The sequence below is a fragment of the Melopsittacus undulatus genome, chromosome 5, assembly GCF_012275295.1.
Source record: "Melopsittacus undulatus isolate bMelUnd1 chromosome 5, bMelUnd1.mat.Z, whole genome shotgun sequence".
Classification (NCBI taxonomy): Eukaryota; Metazoa; Chordata; class Aves; order Psittaciformes; family Psittaculidae; genus Melopsittacus; species Melopsittacus undulatus.
Window position 1 is genome coordinate 73771003 of NC_047531.1, and position 16708 is coordinate 73787710.

Sequence of the window (16708 nt, forward strand, 5' to 3'; positions counted from 1 at the left end):
ATCCCTTGATTTGGCAGAAAAAATAATTTGTACAGTTCAGTGGGACAGAAGTTTGCTTTGTTGTATGAGCATTGAGACATCTTTCAGATATATATATTTAAATAGATTAAACTAAATTTGTTAGACTTGAAGCACAGGATACTCTGGGGGACTGCCTGTGTTGTAGTAAAGATAGACTGAATGATGACAGGCTCATTCTGATGTGATCTATCAGTAATAACAGACTTCACTGAATAGTTATGTCTTGGTCACTGAATAGGTTTCAAGTAGTTACTAGTATGATGGCTCCTTACAGGTATTACTATGGAAAACCAACTTTGATTCTTGGGATTATAAAGAAGTTCTTAAACACCACATTAGAAGAACAAATCTTGATGATCCTCCTCATCTTCTTGATATTTACCCACGGTCACCTCATATCCATGGTGAAAAAATTCAGTCAGTTGAGGTAAGTGCAATAAGTACTCAAATACAGGAAACCAGAAGCTTTTGTAAACACTATCTAAATAAACATATTTATAGTTAAATATGTTCTGTGTATACCAGAGAGCTTTTTGTTGTTATGGTTGCTTACAAAGTATTACACATAACCTTAATGTGGATACATAAGTTACTAGGCTAGCTGATGCTGTCAGATTTATCCTGGTGAATTCCTTTCATGCTTCTTGTGTAAGTCTACTCTAAATCTAATTTAAACGAAACATAGCTGATAGGCTGGTTCCTGAAGTAACATGGCAACCGTTGTAGAAGATACCTGAATTTTTGAGCTTTAAGATACTACTCAAAGTATTTCATAAGCAGGACAAGGTGTCATTTTTACTGAAAGTCAAATATTCGATTATCAGAAGTTGGGTCTCTTTCCAAGACCTTTATGTATTGTGAGAAGATCTTGATTTCTATCTAAAAGTTTAGAAGGCCTTTCTCAGCTAGTAGTGTATGTTATGTCACTGTGTAGTCTGATTTCCTTATAATTTAATTCTTTGGCTACTTTACTGCCAAACCTTCTACCAGTAACCCTTAAAAGTATTGGGAATTGGGAAACCAAAGTGAAATGTCAAATATTCTGTGTCAGTATTTGGAAAATCCTGTGTTTGTCAGGTTGTCTGAAAGCTGTACTAAGTAGGTAAACGGTACTGTGCCTTAGATAATATCATTGTTTGTGCTAAAATCCCAGGGATGAGCTTGTGACTGTTCTTAATAGATCTGGCTAGCTTCTGCATGGTGGTTAGTTACCTATACTTTTACCTCTTCTTTGATATTCTCAGAGTGCCTCTGATGTTCAAGAGCTGTGTCTGATATAAATCTAGGAACTTTTTGGGTTTTGTCGTACACCAAGAGAGTACTACACACATTCACCATTACCTGTATTTGTTCATATAAAAAGCAGATATTTCTGCAATGGCATTTTGTTTCCTGCTCAGACTTAAAACATTGTGATTTGAGGATACTGAGCTTTTTTTCTTTATTTCTTGTCTGTGTGCAATACGAATATATGCAATATGAGTAGTATACAGTTTGAAAATATTTTTGTGGAGGAGGGGAGCTCTGATAGAATCCATCACTTAACTATTCTCATGTGTCTGATTCTGTTGTCAAGTTGGATGTGAAGCTTTCTGATGATTAGCATTTTGGTCAGAAGAAGAGCAGGACAACTGCATGTAAGACAAGCTTCATAAACTTCTGTGTCAGACCATTGTAAGGTCAATGAATGAAGTTAAGTTTACTGGTTAGCCCCATTTAGTATAGGTGGTCAGTGCTAGAACTGACTCAGTCTGCGAGCAGATTTAAACTCATCTGCCAGCAGATTTAAGCTACTCTTGCTGCATCAATAGTTTGCTTCAAGACATGTTCAAACTGCAACCACTTATAGCACATGCTAAAAAATGACAGTAGTTTGTAGCTGCAGGGTTTGTTGCTTTCTTTTCAGATCAGCTTTTCCAGACTTCTTCAGTTCAGATGCTTGGCAAAGATACAGATGTTTTCTAAGCAACTTTCCGGATATTTTCTGCTCTTGTCCCTGGTCCCAGGTTAATTGAGAAGCTCTGGAAAAGCATTAATGAATTCTGGCTAAAGTTAAACTAAGGCTAGGGAAGCACCTCATTACAAATACTGAAAGGGCACATAAAGAAAATTTGATAGTTGAAGGTCAAGAAATTATTTATCAGTTAGGTTTAACAGATTGCACTTTAATGTCTGTGTTGCTTCATGGCTGTAACCTTTGTAGCAGTTTATAGGCTTCAGAATTAGCTGCTGTAGTAGTGAAAGGGCTTCATGGTTTTGTCACTTGTCATAGCAAAGTTTTGGACACTTGTGGTATATTTTCAAGTTTGATTTCAGGATTTTTTAAAAAAGGCTTCTATGTTTGGTTTTCTATTAACATCACATTTCCTGTAGGGTATATTGGTCTCAAATAAGCATGTCTAGTTAGGGTGCTTTGAAGAGGCATGCAGATCCCCCAGTCACTCTGGGTGATCTATTACATTACAGTGCAGCAACTGAAATGACACAGTTTTTCCTGTTATCTTCTCTACACTTCAGAGAAAATGCAGCACTGCTTGCTTTCTGTTTATTTTCATTTTCATGACAAACAAGGGAAGATGATTATCTTAACTAAACTGAAGTAACTGTTTTAAGACGCTTGATAACATGCAAAAGTTACAGGCAGGCAGAGGAGGCAGTTCAAATATGGCATACTTAAAAGTATATGTGACCTTTTAAAGTTTGCTACAAGCCATTACAGTGTCGTCGAGACACTTGAGGTTTGTTATAATATATTGCCCTGAGTTATGCTGAGCTGGTTAAGTTAAGTCACCTTTATAGCAGGAATGAAGATGGATTACCTTAGAAAAAAATTCAGAGTGGTAGAACGCAAGAGGTTCAGCAGATGTACAGGCAGAAATCGAGGGAAGTGATTCTGTCTATGCTTTTTTAATTCCTAATGTTTCATGCCTCCCAGGTTTCTTACTGCTTTTGGATAGTTACTGATTTTCTACCCCTACTTGCCTAAATGTGGCAAGGTCCCTACTATGCCAGGTCTTGATTCCGGGAAAATAGTATACACAAAATGGAACTGGCTTTGCTCAGAATTTATTCATCTGGGTTCAGAGAGACAGTTGTAGTGCTTTCACATATTGCCAATTAGAAATGTTTCTTTGAACAAAACAGCTTGCAAAAGGGCAGTTAAGAATTACAGATATCACTTGGTATTTTGTCTTCAGGGTAGTGACTGAAGCATGGAGCTTCAGTGTACTCTCACCTTTTCTCAAAACTTCTCCTGTTCACTCTTCAAAGCTATACACAGAGCCAGTAATATTTAAGATACCTTGTCTATTTTTTTTGTTTCTCCCTGCCTGCATTTTGAAGCATTTTATAAGAAATTCCTTATTTGTATCTCCTCCTCTTCAGACCAGCAGTAGCCTGAATTTTAACGCACTGTCATGTTCTTGACTTATGAATCTTTACAAGTGTTCTCCAGCTGCACTGATCAATGTGATTCTTGAGTATTCAACTAAGTAGAGGTTTAAAGCATAAAATCATTGCAATTATTCAGACAGTTTAGAAATATAAGTAAATGACTTGTTCTCTGAAGGTGCCTACTTTTTTTCATTGACCATAGAGGTAATCTTAGATGACCAGCTCAAAAAAGATGTTTGGCAGTAAGTTTAAATTTAGCTGAAATAAATCTCAGTCGTTGTCTCCATTTGAAACAGGGAGCTTTAGGAGATATTTGAAAATAATGTATGTATTTAATAAGTAATGCAGTTTTAATGCAGTATACCAAAAGAAATGTATTCCACTTGGTGCCAACTGTATTTCTGTATTTCCTGTGTTTGTATATAATTAATCTTTCATCCACTAGAGACATCTTTAAAGTGGATGGAAGGTAGAAATAGATTTCCTTTAAAAGCATAGCATTGAGGTTTGAACATATAAAGATGTGTAGAGTTTCTATCTTGAGCACAAAATCAAGCTACTCTTGATTTAGTTTCATCTTAAAATTGTGATTTCAGTTGTAGTTTAAATTTAGAGGAAGGAAATCCAAATATACACTAGGTGGCAGTAGAAATAAGATTATACGGCTTGCTTGTCTTGAAGGCCCCTGTCTAGCACAGGGAATGGTGTTTAATCAAATTGAAAGCTAAATTTATCTTTGTATGTTTGGAGAGACTATTTCGCAGCAAGCTGCATCACTTTTCTAGGAAATACTTTGTGTGAATAATTTAAAACTTAATTTTTTTTAATTTTATTTGTTCTTAGGCTTTTGATCTAACTGCAACATTTTATGAAATATGATATAAAAGTAAAGTGAAGGGGGTGTGTGAGGTTGGATATACTTTATTAAAATCAATAGAGGGATATCTGTAGGGCCATAAAAATTTACTTAAAGCCTGTTGCTGAGAATTACATACTTGCTTGGGCCTGCTTCTTTTGTTCCTCCTCTAGCTCTCTGTCCTAAGCAGGGATCCTAATTCCTGCCTCTCACTTTTTCTTTAAATGATATATTTTGATTTTGCTCTACTTCAGCCTTTAGAAAGCTGTAATTCCTTACATGAAAAGATCTGTAGAAACCTTCCTTCAAATGCATTTTCTTGTGTGTATCAAAATGTGCTAATTATAGCATCATATTGGAAGAAGATAACAAAAAATACTTGTATATCAGTTTACCAGGTAATTAAAGGAATGCTTTGAAAGAGTCTTAAAGATTTTTTTGCTTTGAAAGAGTCTAAAGCCTTTAATACATGACAAGTCTCTATACCTTGCCTTTTAGTGTTCTGTGTTTTCTTTCTTGTTTTTTAAAGTTAAGTTTCTATGTATGTTTGGTGTGTGAACCTTAGCATCAGGGATTTTTGCTTGTGGAAATAGCACTGAAACTGTTACTGAGTGAACAGCTTTGGCTGAGCCAGAGTTTTGACGGTCTCCAGGTGAAGTGGCAGGTACCTTCTCTTTGAAAATACAAAATAAATTGGCCCTTGTATCCAGTGAACTTTCAGCAACTAAAATATAGCCCTGTCACTGAGTAAGTGTGAGTTTGCTTTATTTTTTCCGCTTTCAAGGTTGGAATTAATGCTGTCTGGCAAGGCTGCTGTTGGATTACTGATAAAAAGGTTGAAAGGAGAAAAGTTAATTTGTTTTTACTACACCAGACTTCTTGGTGATTTAAAAGTCATCTAGTCCCTCTGTCAATTTTGTCAGTTTGTAAAATAACAAGAATAATATTTCCATACTGAGAAATACTCCTCAACTTCCTCATCATGCAGAGAGGGCAAATGTATTAGGCTGCAATACACCTAGATAATACTGTGGTAGTTATGTACATAAAGAAATTTATAGGGGTGATATTCTGATATTTAAGTGAAACCATCAGATAAATAAAAGCTGCAGCTTTCTTGAGCTTTATTGTCTGCTGTGTTAATATTTCACTTTCAGGAAAGGACATTAACAAAATATGGCTACAGTTATAAATTAACTCCTATAACCAGCAATAAATGAGTAGTCCAACTGTGATAGAAGGATGCCAAAATGGCAGATGTTGTGATGACATATTTGATCTATCAGCCTCTGACTTTATCCCAGTATAAAGCAGTTTTTCCTGTGTTTTTAGGAACAGCATGATTTGTGTTTGGCCCATTAACTTATCACAGATTTCAGTATTAGCTCCTACCTGTTTTCCACAACAGGGTTTTTTTCAAGCTATTTTAGCAATTGGAGCTGGCACGTAAGAAATAAGCATGTCAACAATCTGTTTGGTTGTGATGGATGATTTGTGGAACTTGAGTGTGAGTTGGGAACTGATTGATCTGGGCTGCTCAGTGTGTGCTCAGCTCACTTTCAGCTTTGGTGCTGATGATATACCCGCACCAGTAAGGAACCTCGGGCTTATGGGCTGATGTGGTGCACACCTTCCTATATGCTACTGAGCCAGAGTGGCTGCAACTGCATTGACCCTAGCTCAGGCTGAATGGTAGTGGGATTTATAAGCTGCAGTATGAGACCATGAGTGAGGATGTGCCCTAAGTAAACTACAACAGGCAGGGGACCACTATAACATAAAGAAAGGACAGCTGCATAGCTGTATATAGTAGCCTCTATAAGCAGAGGGCTCCTGCTGTCCTTGGACTATAACAAGCTAATTGAGCATCATTACTAGAAGGCAACTCTCAAGTCATTACCCAGGGCAGTACATCGCTTCTGCTGGGAACAGTCCTGGTGGTTGGAAGGGATAAGAAAGACAGCCTGTAACTGTACCCACAAATGAGTGATGCTTGAAAGTAAAACTCAAAGGTGACTTTCAGGAGCCCTTGTTGTGCATGCGTAAAAGTTTCAGAAACATCTGGAAGTGACAGTTAGAGTTGGGAATTTGTTTGAATACTTCCTGTTGCTCAGTATTTCAGCAGCATCATTGACCACTCTGGTAAGTGCATGGCTTCAGCCTTGGGTAGGTTTTTACTTAGTTGTCTCGGTAAATCCACTTCAAACTGGTATTTGTCGCTTCATTTTTATTGATTTGTCATACAACTGAACTTCTTAATGCTCACACCTCTTGCAGTAGGAATCCCCTGAGTTAGTCTTGGATGATGGATGCTTATGAAGTATAAATCATATTTCTGTAATAAATGTGCATCTGGATTATCTTTATTATATGAGGGTATTTTACATAGCTTGAGGGTAAAACCTTTAGCTTTACAAATTTTAAAGCCTCTTTCAAGTCCTTAGTGAACAGTGGTGCCTTAATGTAGCAAGTAGTCCTTTTTATTTCAGTCTTATTTCCCTTTATCTACAGGTGCTGAAATAATAACAATATTTATAACTCATTTTCAACAGGTCAACCCTACATTTGTGAGTAATACACAAGCACTTGACCCGCCTGTCATCGAAATTAGTTCCTCTTCACCTTTCAGTATTCCGGTAAGTTGCTTTCTAGAGGAGGGGGAAGATATGGTATAGCTTAAACTAAAATGTTATTGGATGCGTGCTCTTTCTGTCTGTATAAGCAAAATACATTTTTTTAACAATTGTTAACTCTTCAGAGCCCAGTATCCTAACTTCTCATTTAAGCTTTCTTTCACAGTTCCCAAGGCTGACCAGAAGATGGTGTAATAGCAAAGGTTTCATGTTATATTGGTCATTTTACCCATACACTAAGCAGAAATTCTAATTATAAACCAATGCTAGTTATATCTAGGCATTACTGTTAAAATTTGTGGCTTATTCTCAAACACTTTTTGTAATTCTGTCTCTCTTCCCATTATCTGCAAAGAATGAGAAACCTAAAGAATAGTTATCTTATTGTTAAAGTTCCAAAGGTAATGTTTTAATTTTTCTCCTTTTAAGGTATCTAGTAGTTTTTCAGGAGAGAAAAAAGAAACATTTTTCAGACAGAATCATAGGATTAGATCCTTCTAGTGTTAGCTCTTCATATGACATTGGTATGGCATGTGGGAGGAAAGGAAGGCAATGTTTTAACGGTAGTTTCGTAGGAGGAGAAATATGTTCTGGTATGAAATCTAAAAGATGCACTGTTCTAGAATTAGGTTAAAATGAGAATTTTTCTTCTAGGATTGAGTCTCTTCCTGTGAAGATATAAATTGTATCTTGAGCAATTTTAGTTACCATAAACAAGAGTTTGTGTGGCTGAAGGGTTAATACATATGAATAGGCGGTAGGCATAGTTTCTGCTATTCTATTTTGTTGTGAATGCTTTATGAAAAGGTATGTTGTGAAGGTACTTTATAAAATTCTCGATTATGATGCAGAGGCTGATGTCTATGAGAAACCTTTTCTTCAACACAGATAATTATATAATCACTTTTATCTGAGAGATAACTTCATATATTTTAAGGTTTATCAGTTGTCATGTTGTGTTTTCACAATGAAAATATGGTTCCTTGCAAATTACTTTTGACAGAATTTATCTTAGACTTACAGAAATCTCTTTAGTAGGCTTGACAGATAGTGGATTGTAGTTGATATAATTTATTGGCTACTTATCATGTTAAAATACTTCCTGATCTTAATACTGATGACAGAATTAAATGTACAGTTATACTGTAATTCTCTATTACATATCTATAAATTAGTCAGTCATTTTTATCTCCTTCATTAATTCTTTTGTTAAGAGAGCAATTTATAAAACTCTGTGACCAGAACTCGTAGTACAAATAACTTGACCCACTAGAGACAACATCCTTGTGATGGCTGGTTGGCTTAGCAGTTTTCATTACAAGGATGTGGCTTCAAAATTCATGCCTTTTGACGGTGCCAGTAATCACTACCTCTTTTTTTCTTTCATTATCTTAATCTTCTGTTCTCCATTGATTCTTACCTTTCTGCACCTCAACATTCTCCATCTGCATCTTTTTCCGTTTAGCAACATTTCTGTGTACTTGTTACTCAGACTGCAGCCTTAAAGACTATGGCTCTGTCTGACACACCACCATTGACACAAATCCAGAAACCATTTGTGTGTTTTCTCTGCTACTAGCATCCTTCCTCTCCCATGGTAAATAACAGGTACATCAACTTTGCCAACCTATCTGCCAGATTTCTTCTTGATACTGTTTGTCCGCACTTGATTGATACTATGGTTGTGCATTGTTTGTCTCTGTGTTTGTTCTGTTCAATTTTCCTCTAACTTGCGTTTACCAACTTCTGTCCTAATTTGTTTTCCTTCCCCATCCTTCTCCCTGATTCCAGACCTCTTTGGTTGCTCTTTTTATACTGGTTATCAAAGACAATATCACTCTATGCTTCCCCCTACCCCCCCTCCCAAATTGTCAAGACCCATCTTAAAGCTGTCTACAACTTTTTCGTCCTACTTCTACTGGAAAAGCGCTGTTCAAATGACTAAAAATCTTTCTTTAATCAGGTTGCCAGGTTTATTTACAGATATCCTATCTATACCCACTTACTCTTTTTGAAGTGTTTTGCTCAAGCTTAAGCCTGTCCTTCTGACACGTGCAGAGAGAAAAATGCACTCTGCACATGGGTAGCTTTAAGGGTTCTTGTTCTATGTCTTTATCTCTCATGGTTATAACACAGCAGGGCCCTAAGGGTTATTTGCAAAACACTTGGGCAAGTCCCTGGACCACTCGAAGCAGCTAATAAATATGTTTAATTTTTCTGCTGAAGAAGAGAGATACAGCCTTTCTCAGATCACTGTCTCAAGTACTCAAAGGACCAGCTTCTTGGGACAAGTAACTACAGTGAAGCTTTTGAGCATGTGATGAGTTCCCTAAAGCTCCCTGAAATATCCTCAGGGAGATTGGAAGTCTTTACAAAACCTTTATGAAGTTTTGTTGAATGACTGTCAAAATTTCTAATGGTAAGTGTGCAAACTCCCATAGATCTCAAGCTACTCCTGGGAATGGGAGAAAGTGTTCTCCCTATTGAGAATATCTTCTTCAGCTATTGGAACCGTATTCTGTACTACTGGTCATAGGAAATATGCTATTACTGCCCTTAAGATGACTTGTGACAGAGCAGAAAGGTATTGTTTTTCTTCCTTTCTCTAAAGAGTTGTTAATAGAAATGATAGAGCAGTGTAGGTTGACAGGGATGTCTGGAGTGATTTCAGCTAATCCCCCCCTTAAAGCAAAGACAACTTGGATCAGTTTCCTAAAGGCCTTGTCAAGTTCATTTGCTAATATGCGTAAGAATGGAGATTCTACCACCTCTCTTGACAGTTTCCTCTAGTGTTTGATTGGTGAAAATGTATTTATTTTTCTTCATAATATGTAGCTAGAATTTCCTATGTTCCAGCATGCCTGTTGTCTCTAATTCTATCACAGTGGTCCTCTAACAAGTGTCTGACTCTGTCTTCTCTCTATCCACCCATTAGATGTTTGAGATAGCAGTAAGATCTCTCTGTGTTCTTCTTTCTAAGGCTGAATAAACCCGGTTCTCTGCTTTTTCTTGTGTATCATGTGTTCCAGCCCCCTCACCATCTTGCTCGCCCTCTGCTGGACTCGCTCCAGGATGTCAGTGTCTCCTGCACTGAGAAGCCCAAAACAGGACACACAACTGCAGATAATTAGGGTGCAGTTCAGTATCACTGTCATCTCTTCTTGATAACAGTCTGCCTGGAGATTTGAAAAACAAATATTTAAACATTCAACAGTCTTGATTCTTTGTTGTGAATTTAAAATATATGTTTAGATATTTTCTTAGCAAATCATTTTTATTTTGAGCTTTATCTATATGAGGAAATACTGGTATTATCTCTTCCTTCCACTCCTCCTCTTCTTTTCAAGGAATTTTAATTTGTTGCTTCATCAAACCCAACAGTCCATGACAACTTCCATATTTAAAGAGCCTGCTTATGTGAGGTTTTTTAAATTTACTTGCATTTTCTTGCTTCAGAGATTAAGCCAAGACATGCAGGTATGAATGTTCTCATAAGGATTTTGCTAGCAAACCCTTAAATTATTAAACTCCCTGAACTCTAAACACCTTATCTTTCCAGCTTGTGTTCTAACTTAAAGCTGTAAGGCCAGTTCTTTTTGAACATGGTGAAAAACCCATTTTCATGTAATATTCACATTGATGCACCTTCCTTTGTAAACTTAGTGAAGCAAATGTGTTGGTGGAAAAACTTCAGTGTAATTGTCAGTATGGAGCTGCTTTCTTCTGGACTGTAATGCATAAACATTAAGAATTACTGTCTGTATTGTTACTGTCAGGAAAATAGCTTTGAACTCGATTCATTTATTTAGTTCTTGCATGTGTTACTGAAACCAGTATAAAGACAAGCTATATATGCTTAACTAACAGGTACTTGTGTAATGCCCTGACTTTTCTAATGGTCAGAGCCTTCATATGTCTTGCAGTTATTAAAAATGAGGTGTATTGTAGCCTCTGACACTCTGAAAATGTTCACTGAATTGGGGTCAAGGTTTGGGGGCTGGGGGTTGTATTTCTTTCTCCTTTCTATCTCACTGATGACTCTGAAAGCTTTAGTGCGTCTCTTCCTCCCCTTCTCTCTGTGAGTCAGGCAGCTTAATATTGCTTTTTTTTCTGAACTATTGAAAAGGAAAAATTGGAACTCTTGTTTCCCTTTGGGACTATTTCCTTCTGTTTCATTCATTTTACTTTTAGTTTTGAGGGAGGCTGGGTTTTTTCAAGTCTGTAAGACAGTACATCAGTAACCTCTGGTCCCTGATAAGCTGTTGGTAACAAGGGAAAGTTGATGATGTCTCAGTAGTTTGTACTGACAGCAGCAGGAAATCGCTGTAGAGGCTCTCTAATGTTCCATCCCCTGACCTTGCTCATGTAAACAGGATTTGGAGGAAGCAAAGCAATGTACTGTAATCTGAAAGTCAGAATGTCTGTGCTTGTTGGGAGATGTTTGCTGTTCTTTCTCTTCCATCACTAGTTAACACTGAAAACAAGACATATTTATTGTTCATTTACAGTATGATTTCTACAAAGCTAAGACTGGATTAATTATTGGAAGGGGCAAGATGATTGTTCCTGTTTGGAGCCAAAAGACCATGCTATGTTTTAAAACAGAATAAATCTCCTCTCCCCCCTCAACTTGTAAAATATCTTAAAGCAAATAAGAGCATGTGCAACTTTCATTTCTCAGTGTAATACATTGTTACTTTACTACATTTGTAGTGGTGTTGTGACACAAAAAAGTAGATGTATCTGTATTCTCAATTTATCTTTTATACACTGCTTCACCAGTATGTATTTCAGGGTTTAGGTACTTCTGACACCAGTTTTTCTGCCTTTGAGTACAACCAAAAAACCCCAAAACCCCTAACCTAAAAAGCACCTTATATATTTTGCAAGACAGCAATTATGGATGCAAAATCTGCATCTGTTCTTCCATTTCTGTATACATGAAGCCTTACACAACTACTGATTTACATCCTTCCTTGGCTCCAGCCTTACATGGAAATAAATACCAACTGTCTTCAGTGAAGTTAAGGGGAGGGGAAAAGGAAGAAAGGAAAGAATAGGAATATTATACACAGATCATCTCCTCTGGGGCCCAAGTCTGAATTCAGAAGGGAACAGCCAGTAGAATAAAACTCATATGGCACTTCACTGTGCTCAATGGCTGCCCTTACTGCTTGTCACAGTTCATCCAAAAGCACAACAGCTTTCTGTAGTTCATGGATATCAGGTTTTCTTGGGACCTCAGACATTCAGCCTTTCACTTCAGCTCTGCTCACTGCATGATATTAATGCATTTTTCTCTACCAAAGGAAAGTTCTGGCACTACCTCTTTGAGAGGAAGACTGGAATCATTGTCCTCCAAAAAAAAGAGAAAAATGTCCTGCTCGTGTTCCTTGTCCAAAACTCAGTTGCCAATTAGAGTGAGCTTTGTATTGAGAAGTGATTGCACCAGCAGAAGGGCTTTGATAAAAATTGACAGGTCCCAGCCTCTCCCATCACCTCACCTTCCTTGCTCCCAGATAGAGAAGTAAAAAAGGCCACTCCCTGAATAGCTATAGACTTCTTTCTACATACTGCCGTTCTTCTGATTACAAGTAAATGCATATTTGAATGAACTGCCAATTGAATGAGCTGAACTCCAGATCACAAAGGTGGAATGAAATTAGGGAATAATGTGTAGATATCCTGTTTCTCCAAAATATCCAAGATAAAACTGTCTGCACCTTTTCCATCAATTTGCAAAACTCTCAGGCTCTGAATCTCTGATGCTAGGTCTTGTAAAAACACAGAATAAATGTTATAATAGAGGAACTCGGAAGTGTTCAGTGCAGCTGAAGAAAAAGAATTTGTAAACTCTGCTTTTTTGTGTTTATGAATGAATCCTTCTCTCTGTCCAGTCTTGCTCTTAGATAAGCAATTTCTGGTGTTATCTTGGCTGACAGCCCACTCCAGACAGACCTTCCCCACTCCTTGCAAGCTATGCGTGTACAGTGTGTGGGGCTGGGGGAAGAAGATAGGCTGCCTTCTCCCCACAGCTCTGCAGGTTAATGTTCAGCTGATCTCACGGGAGGAAAGTCTCCCATGTCTCCTAAAGGGTACACCACGAGGGAGTAGAGACAGCATTTGTGTTGTCTACTTATGGACCTTCCAAAAAATATATGGTGTATGTGAACAAAATAGCTCACTTTCTGTCACAAGTGCCAAAAGGGCTTGGTATATTGAACAGTAGATTTTGAAACTTGCATTTTGACCCTCTGTGGAGGTGCAGGCATGTTTAAAAAGATTTGTGTGCTTAATGTTAAAAGCAGTATGCTTTGACACCACCAGCATCAAATAATACTTAAAGGTCAGATACATGAAGGTGAACACAACATTTATAATAAAAGAATGTGATCCAAATGGCTCTTGTGTTTTGCAGTGACGCTATTCTAACACAGTGTGTGACTGCTGGTTTACAAGGAGAGAAGAGGAAATGTGTTGTGCTGCTACATAATTGGGTAATAATACATGTCTTGATGTTCCTTAATAGGCTTCATTATCTTCTTTGAGTGAACTGGAGCTTGAGAGAAAGTCAAGTTTTCATTGGAGACAGAATTCTGAATTTGGGCACTAGAGAGTGCAAGAATATAATATTTCCTATGCTATTTTTAGCCTGCTTTCCTGAGGAAATGTACCTTATGAGATTGTACTGTTTATTTGTCTGTCTCTATCCTATCTCCCTAATAATTTTTTAATCAAATTACTTGTGGGATTTTTTATTTTCTCTTTTGTAACCAAGTCTGGAAATGAGTTAGTAGAATAAGGAAACATAGTGCTGCACTAAAGAAAAAGCTAGTGGGATTTGACACTAAATTGACTGATATGGGACTAGGCACAGACTAGTTACTGGTAATGTGTCCTGTTAGAGTGTCAGAGCACATACAGAGGAAGCTTGAGTTGGTATGGGGCAGGAAACTCAGCAGAAGGACCTAACAGGAAACTAAATCTATGCACACACAGTGCCAGTTTAGTTATATTGCTTTAGCCTATAGTGACACTGTGGGCAGCTATCCTATGGAAACAGGCTGAGAGAGCTATTCAGCCTGGAGAAGGCTCTGGGGAGACCTAATAGCAGCTTCCAGTACCTAAAGGGGGCCTACAGGAAAACTGGAGAGGGGCTTTTTACAAGGGCATGTAGTGACAGGGCAAGGGCAGATAGCTTTAAACGGTAAGAGAGTAGATTAGTAGATTTTAAATACTATGAGGGTGGTGAGGCACTGGCACAGGGTGCCCAGAGAAGCTGTGGCTGCCCCATCCCTGGCAGTGTTCAAGGCCAGGTTGGATGGGGCTTGCAGCAAGCTGGTCTGGTGGAAGGTGTCCCTGCCTGCAGCAGGGGGTTTGGAACTGAGTGATCTTTACAGTCCTTTCCAACTAACCCATCCTGTGATTAAATCAACACTATTAACAGATGCCACCCCTAGACTACTGGTACTGTTCTGGAAGATAACTAGCTCTTATAGATGTCTTTCAGAACTGGCAGCATTTTACTTTGCTAGGGTCTTAGTCATGGCAACAGTGCAGTACTTCAGGAATGCTTTTCAAGTTGATCCATGTCTGTATATTTTCCTTTATCAAATCAGCACATTTCTGGGAACTAGAGGGATGGAAGTTCCAGGTATTATTTCTCTTTCAACTTCCTGAGATACTGTACGAGTACGCTCTGACCTTGTCTGCCCAAGCAGTGTTTTCCCCTACTCCGGCTGGGAATCTAAGCTGTATTCACAGTTCTCACAGCTGATTCTGTGGCATGCAGAAAATGCCCGACAGCTATCAGCCCACACATCCAATAACAACTGGTTCCTTCCTCTTCCTGGGGAAGAGTAACATCCTCTGAGAAGAAACGTCCCCCGAGGAATGCAGGAACAGCAGCAAGCCTTTCACACAGGAAATTACTAATATAGCACTTGTAGAAAAGTGTTTCTGTCACTTGGATTGTCAGCCTGTAATGAGCTTCCTGCTGACCTAGATGATGATTTACTACTGATCTAAATGCCATTTGTGAGTCATTTAGATTAATGGAAGTTAATGAAGTTAGCATTCAGTAGCTCTGTTACCCTGTAAGCACCTGTCTTTTTTCGTGCAGTAGAACAAGTTAAGTTTTGCACTTCTTAGTGTTCACAGGACTTTAATAATAATACTGAGACTGCACATTTTGTGGGACTGAGAAACAGGGGACTGTTTAGTTCATAGTGTGTGACTATATCAGGGAAGGTTGCAAGCCTTTATTTTTGTTTATCTTAAGTTGGAGAATAAAGCAGAGTTACAGATTGAGCATGTCAGAAAACAAGATGCTAAAACAAAAATACTGCCCTTCAATTACCCTTTGTTCTTAAATACTGCTGGAGCCTAAGTTTAGCGCAGCATGCTTGCAACTGTGTGGTAGAGCCCTGAATATAGAGTGAAATATAGATATATATATATCTAAGCCATATGTTATTCAAAATGGTTAATGAGAGTTTGTTAGGAAAGAAAACACTTTAATACTGTTTAAATCTTTTCTTATTTTTCTTAAATGACAGTGCTTGAACAAGAACTAGCAAATTCTATTTATCACTTAGATTAAAGTGATCTCTAAACCAAGAGGGTGCTTTCTGCCTAAAAGCTTGTTTGAGCATTTTCCAAATACATCAGCTGTTCTAATACAGCACATCTCTCCTTGCAAGCCTTGCTGCATTGCCTTCTAGTTTGCTGTTAGAGATGCAGTTACTTGCTTCATGTGAGATAATGGAAACACTGAGTCAGATCCAAAAATGACATAGGTTGCTTAAAGCAACACTGAGAGACTGAGACTTTTCAAATAAAATTCAGCACCAAGGGCAAAAATGTTCCTTCATCAGATAGATGTTTGATAGAGAAAAACTTGGAAAGCATCTTGCCTCGTATGTTCCACCAGTGTAGTTTTGAGGAAGAAGTAGAAATTAGGGAGGACAGGATGATTTCACAGTCATTTTCACTTAATGACTGTTCTTGTTTGGTTAATTCAGTCCAATTCCCTGATCTGCTCAGTTTTCCAAACACTAATTCTAGCACAAAAGCAATAATGAGAAAAAAATATTTGGAGATTAAGTAGGAGATTAGTGTTGTCTGGAACCTAACTGAGGTTGAGCCATGTCCATGGAGCCATCTATCCAATGTGATTGTGCTGTAACATACACATCTGGGCATCATCTTTCCTATGATGCAGTGAAAAATGTGAGCGAAGGAGGTGGTACTAATGGTTTCTTTTTGTTCAGGCAGTTGGTGTGTTGGATTCAGTTATTTTTTCAACCTAAGAGGGATTCAGCTTGCTTTCTTGTGTTTGCATGGCTAAACAGAAGGTAACTGGGGCAGAGGCTGAATGCAGGCAGCTCCATCCTTCGTGCTTTAATTTGAAGCACTGTAAAGTAACAGCTTAAAGTATATGGCATCAGAGGAAAGCAAGTGAGAAGCAGTCTGTGGCTAGGTGATTAAAGGTCTTCTGGAAGAGAAACACTGGGTTCCATTGCTGTTATGCATTTTGCAAGAAATAGTATTTGGGGGAAAAAGAAAGGAAAAAAAAAAGAAGCTTGTGTTAGTGGGAGGAAGAGAGGTGGAGAGAGACACATGAAGAAACGCTAGCTAGATAATTGATTTTATACTGCATTGCAACCTAAAATGTGTTAATTAAAATTGTAGCATACATATTATGGATTAAAAAAAGAAAATACTTCTGTTAGGAACAGTTTGACTAAATACTAGGGAGGTCTTTGCATTGACATTTTCTTTTCTCAACTGTATTGATTTGCTT

General features: G+C 37.9%; 1 protein-coding gene across 1 annotated transcript in view; it reads left to right on the top strand.

The window, feature by feature from the left end:
- Window positions 1-16708, top strand: part of POC1B (POC1 centriolar protein B) — a 51694-nt gene that overhangs the window by 16829 nt on the left and 18157 nt on the right. Inside the window, exons 9-10 of the mRNA XM_005147958.3 lie at window positions 296-448; window positions 6823-6906. Of these exons, the coding sequence (XP_005148015.2) occupies window positions 296-448; window positions 6823-6906 (237 nt within the window). The remainder of the gene's footprint in view (window positions 1-295; window positions 449-6822; window positions 6907-16708) is intronic.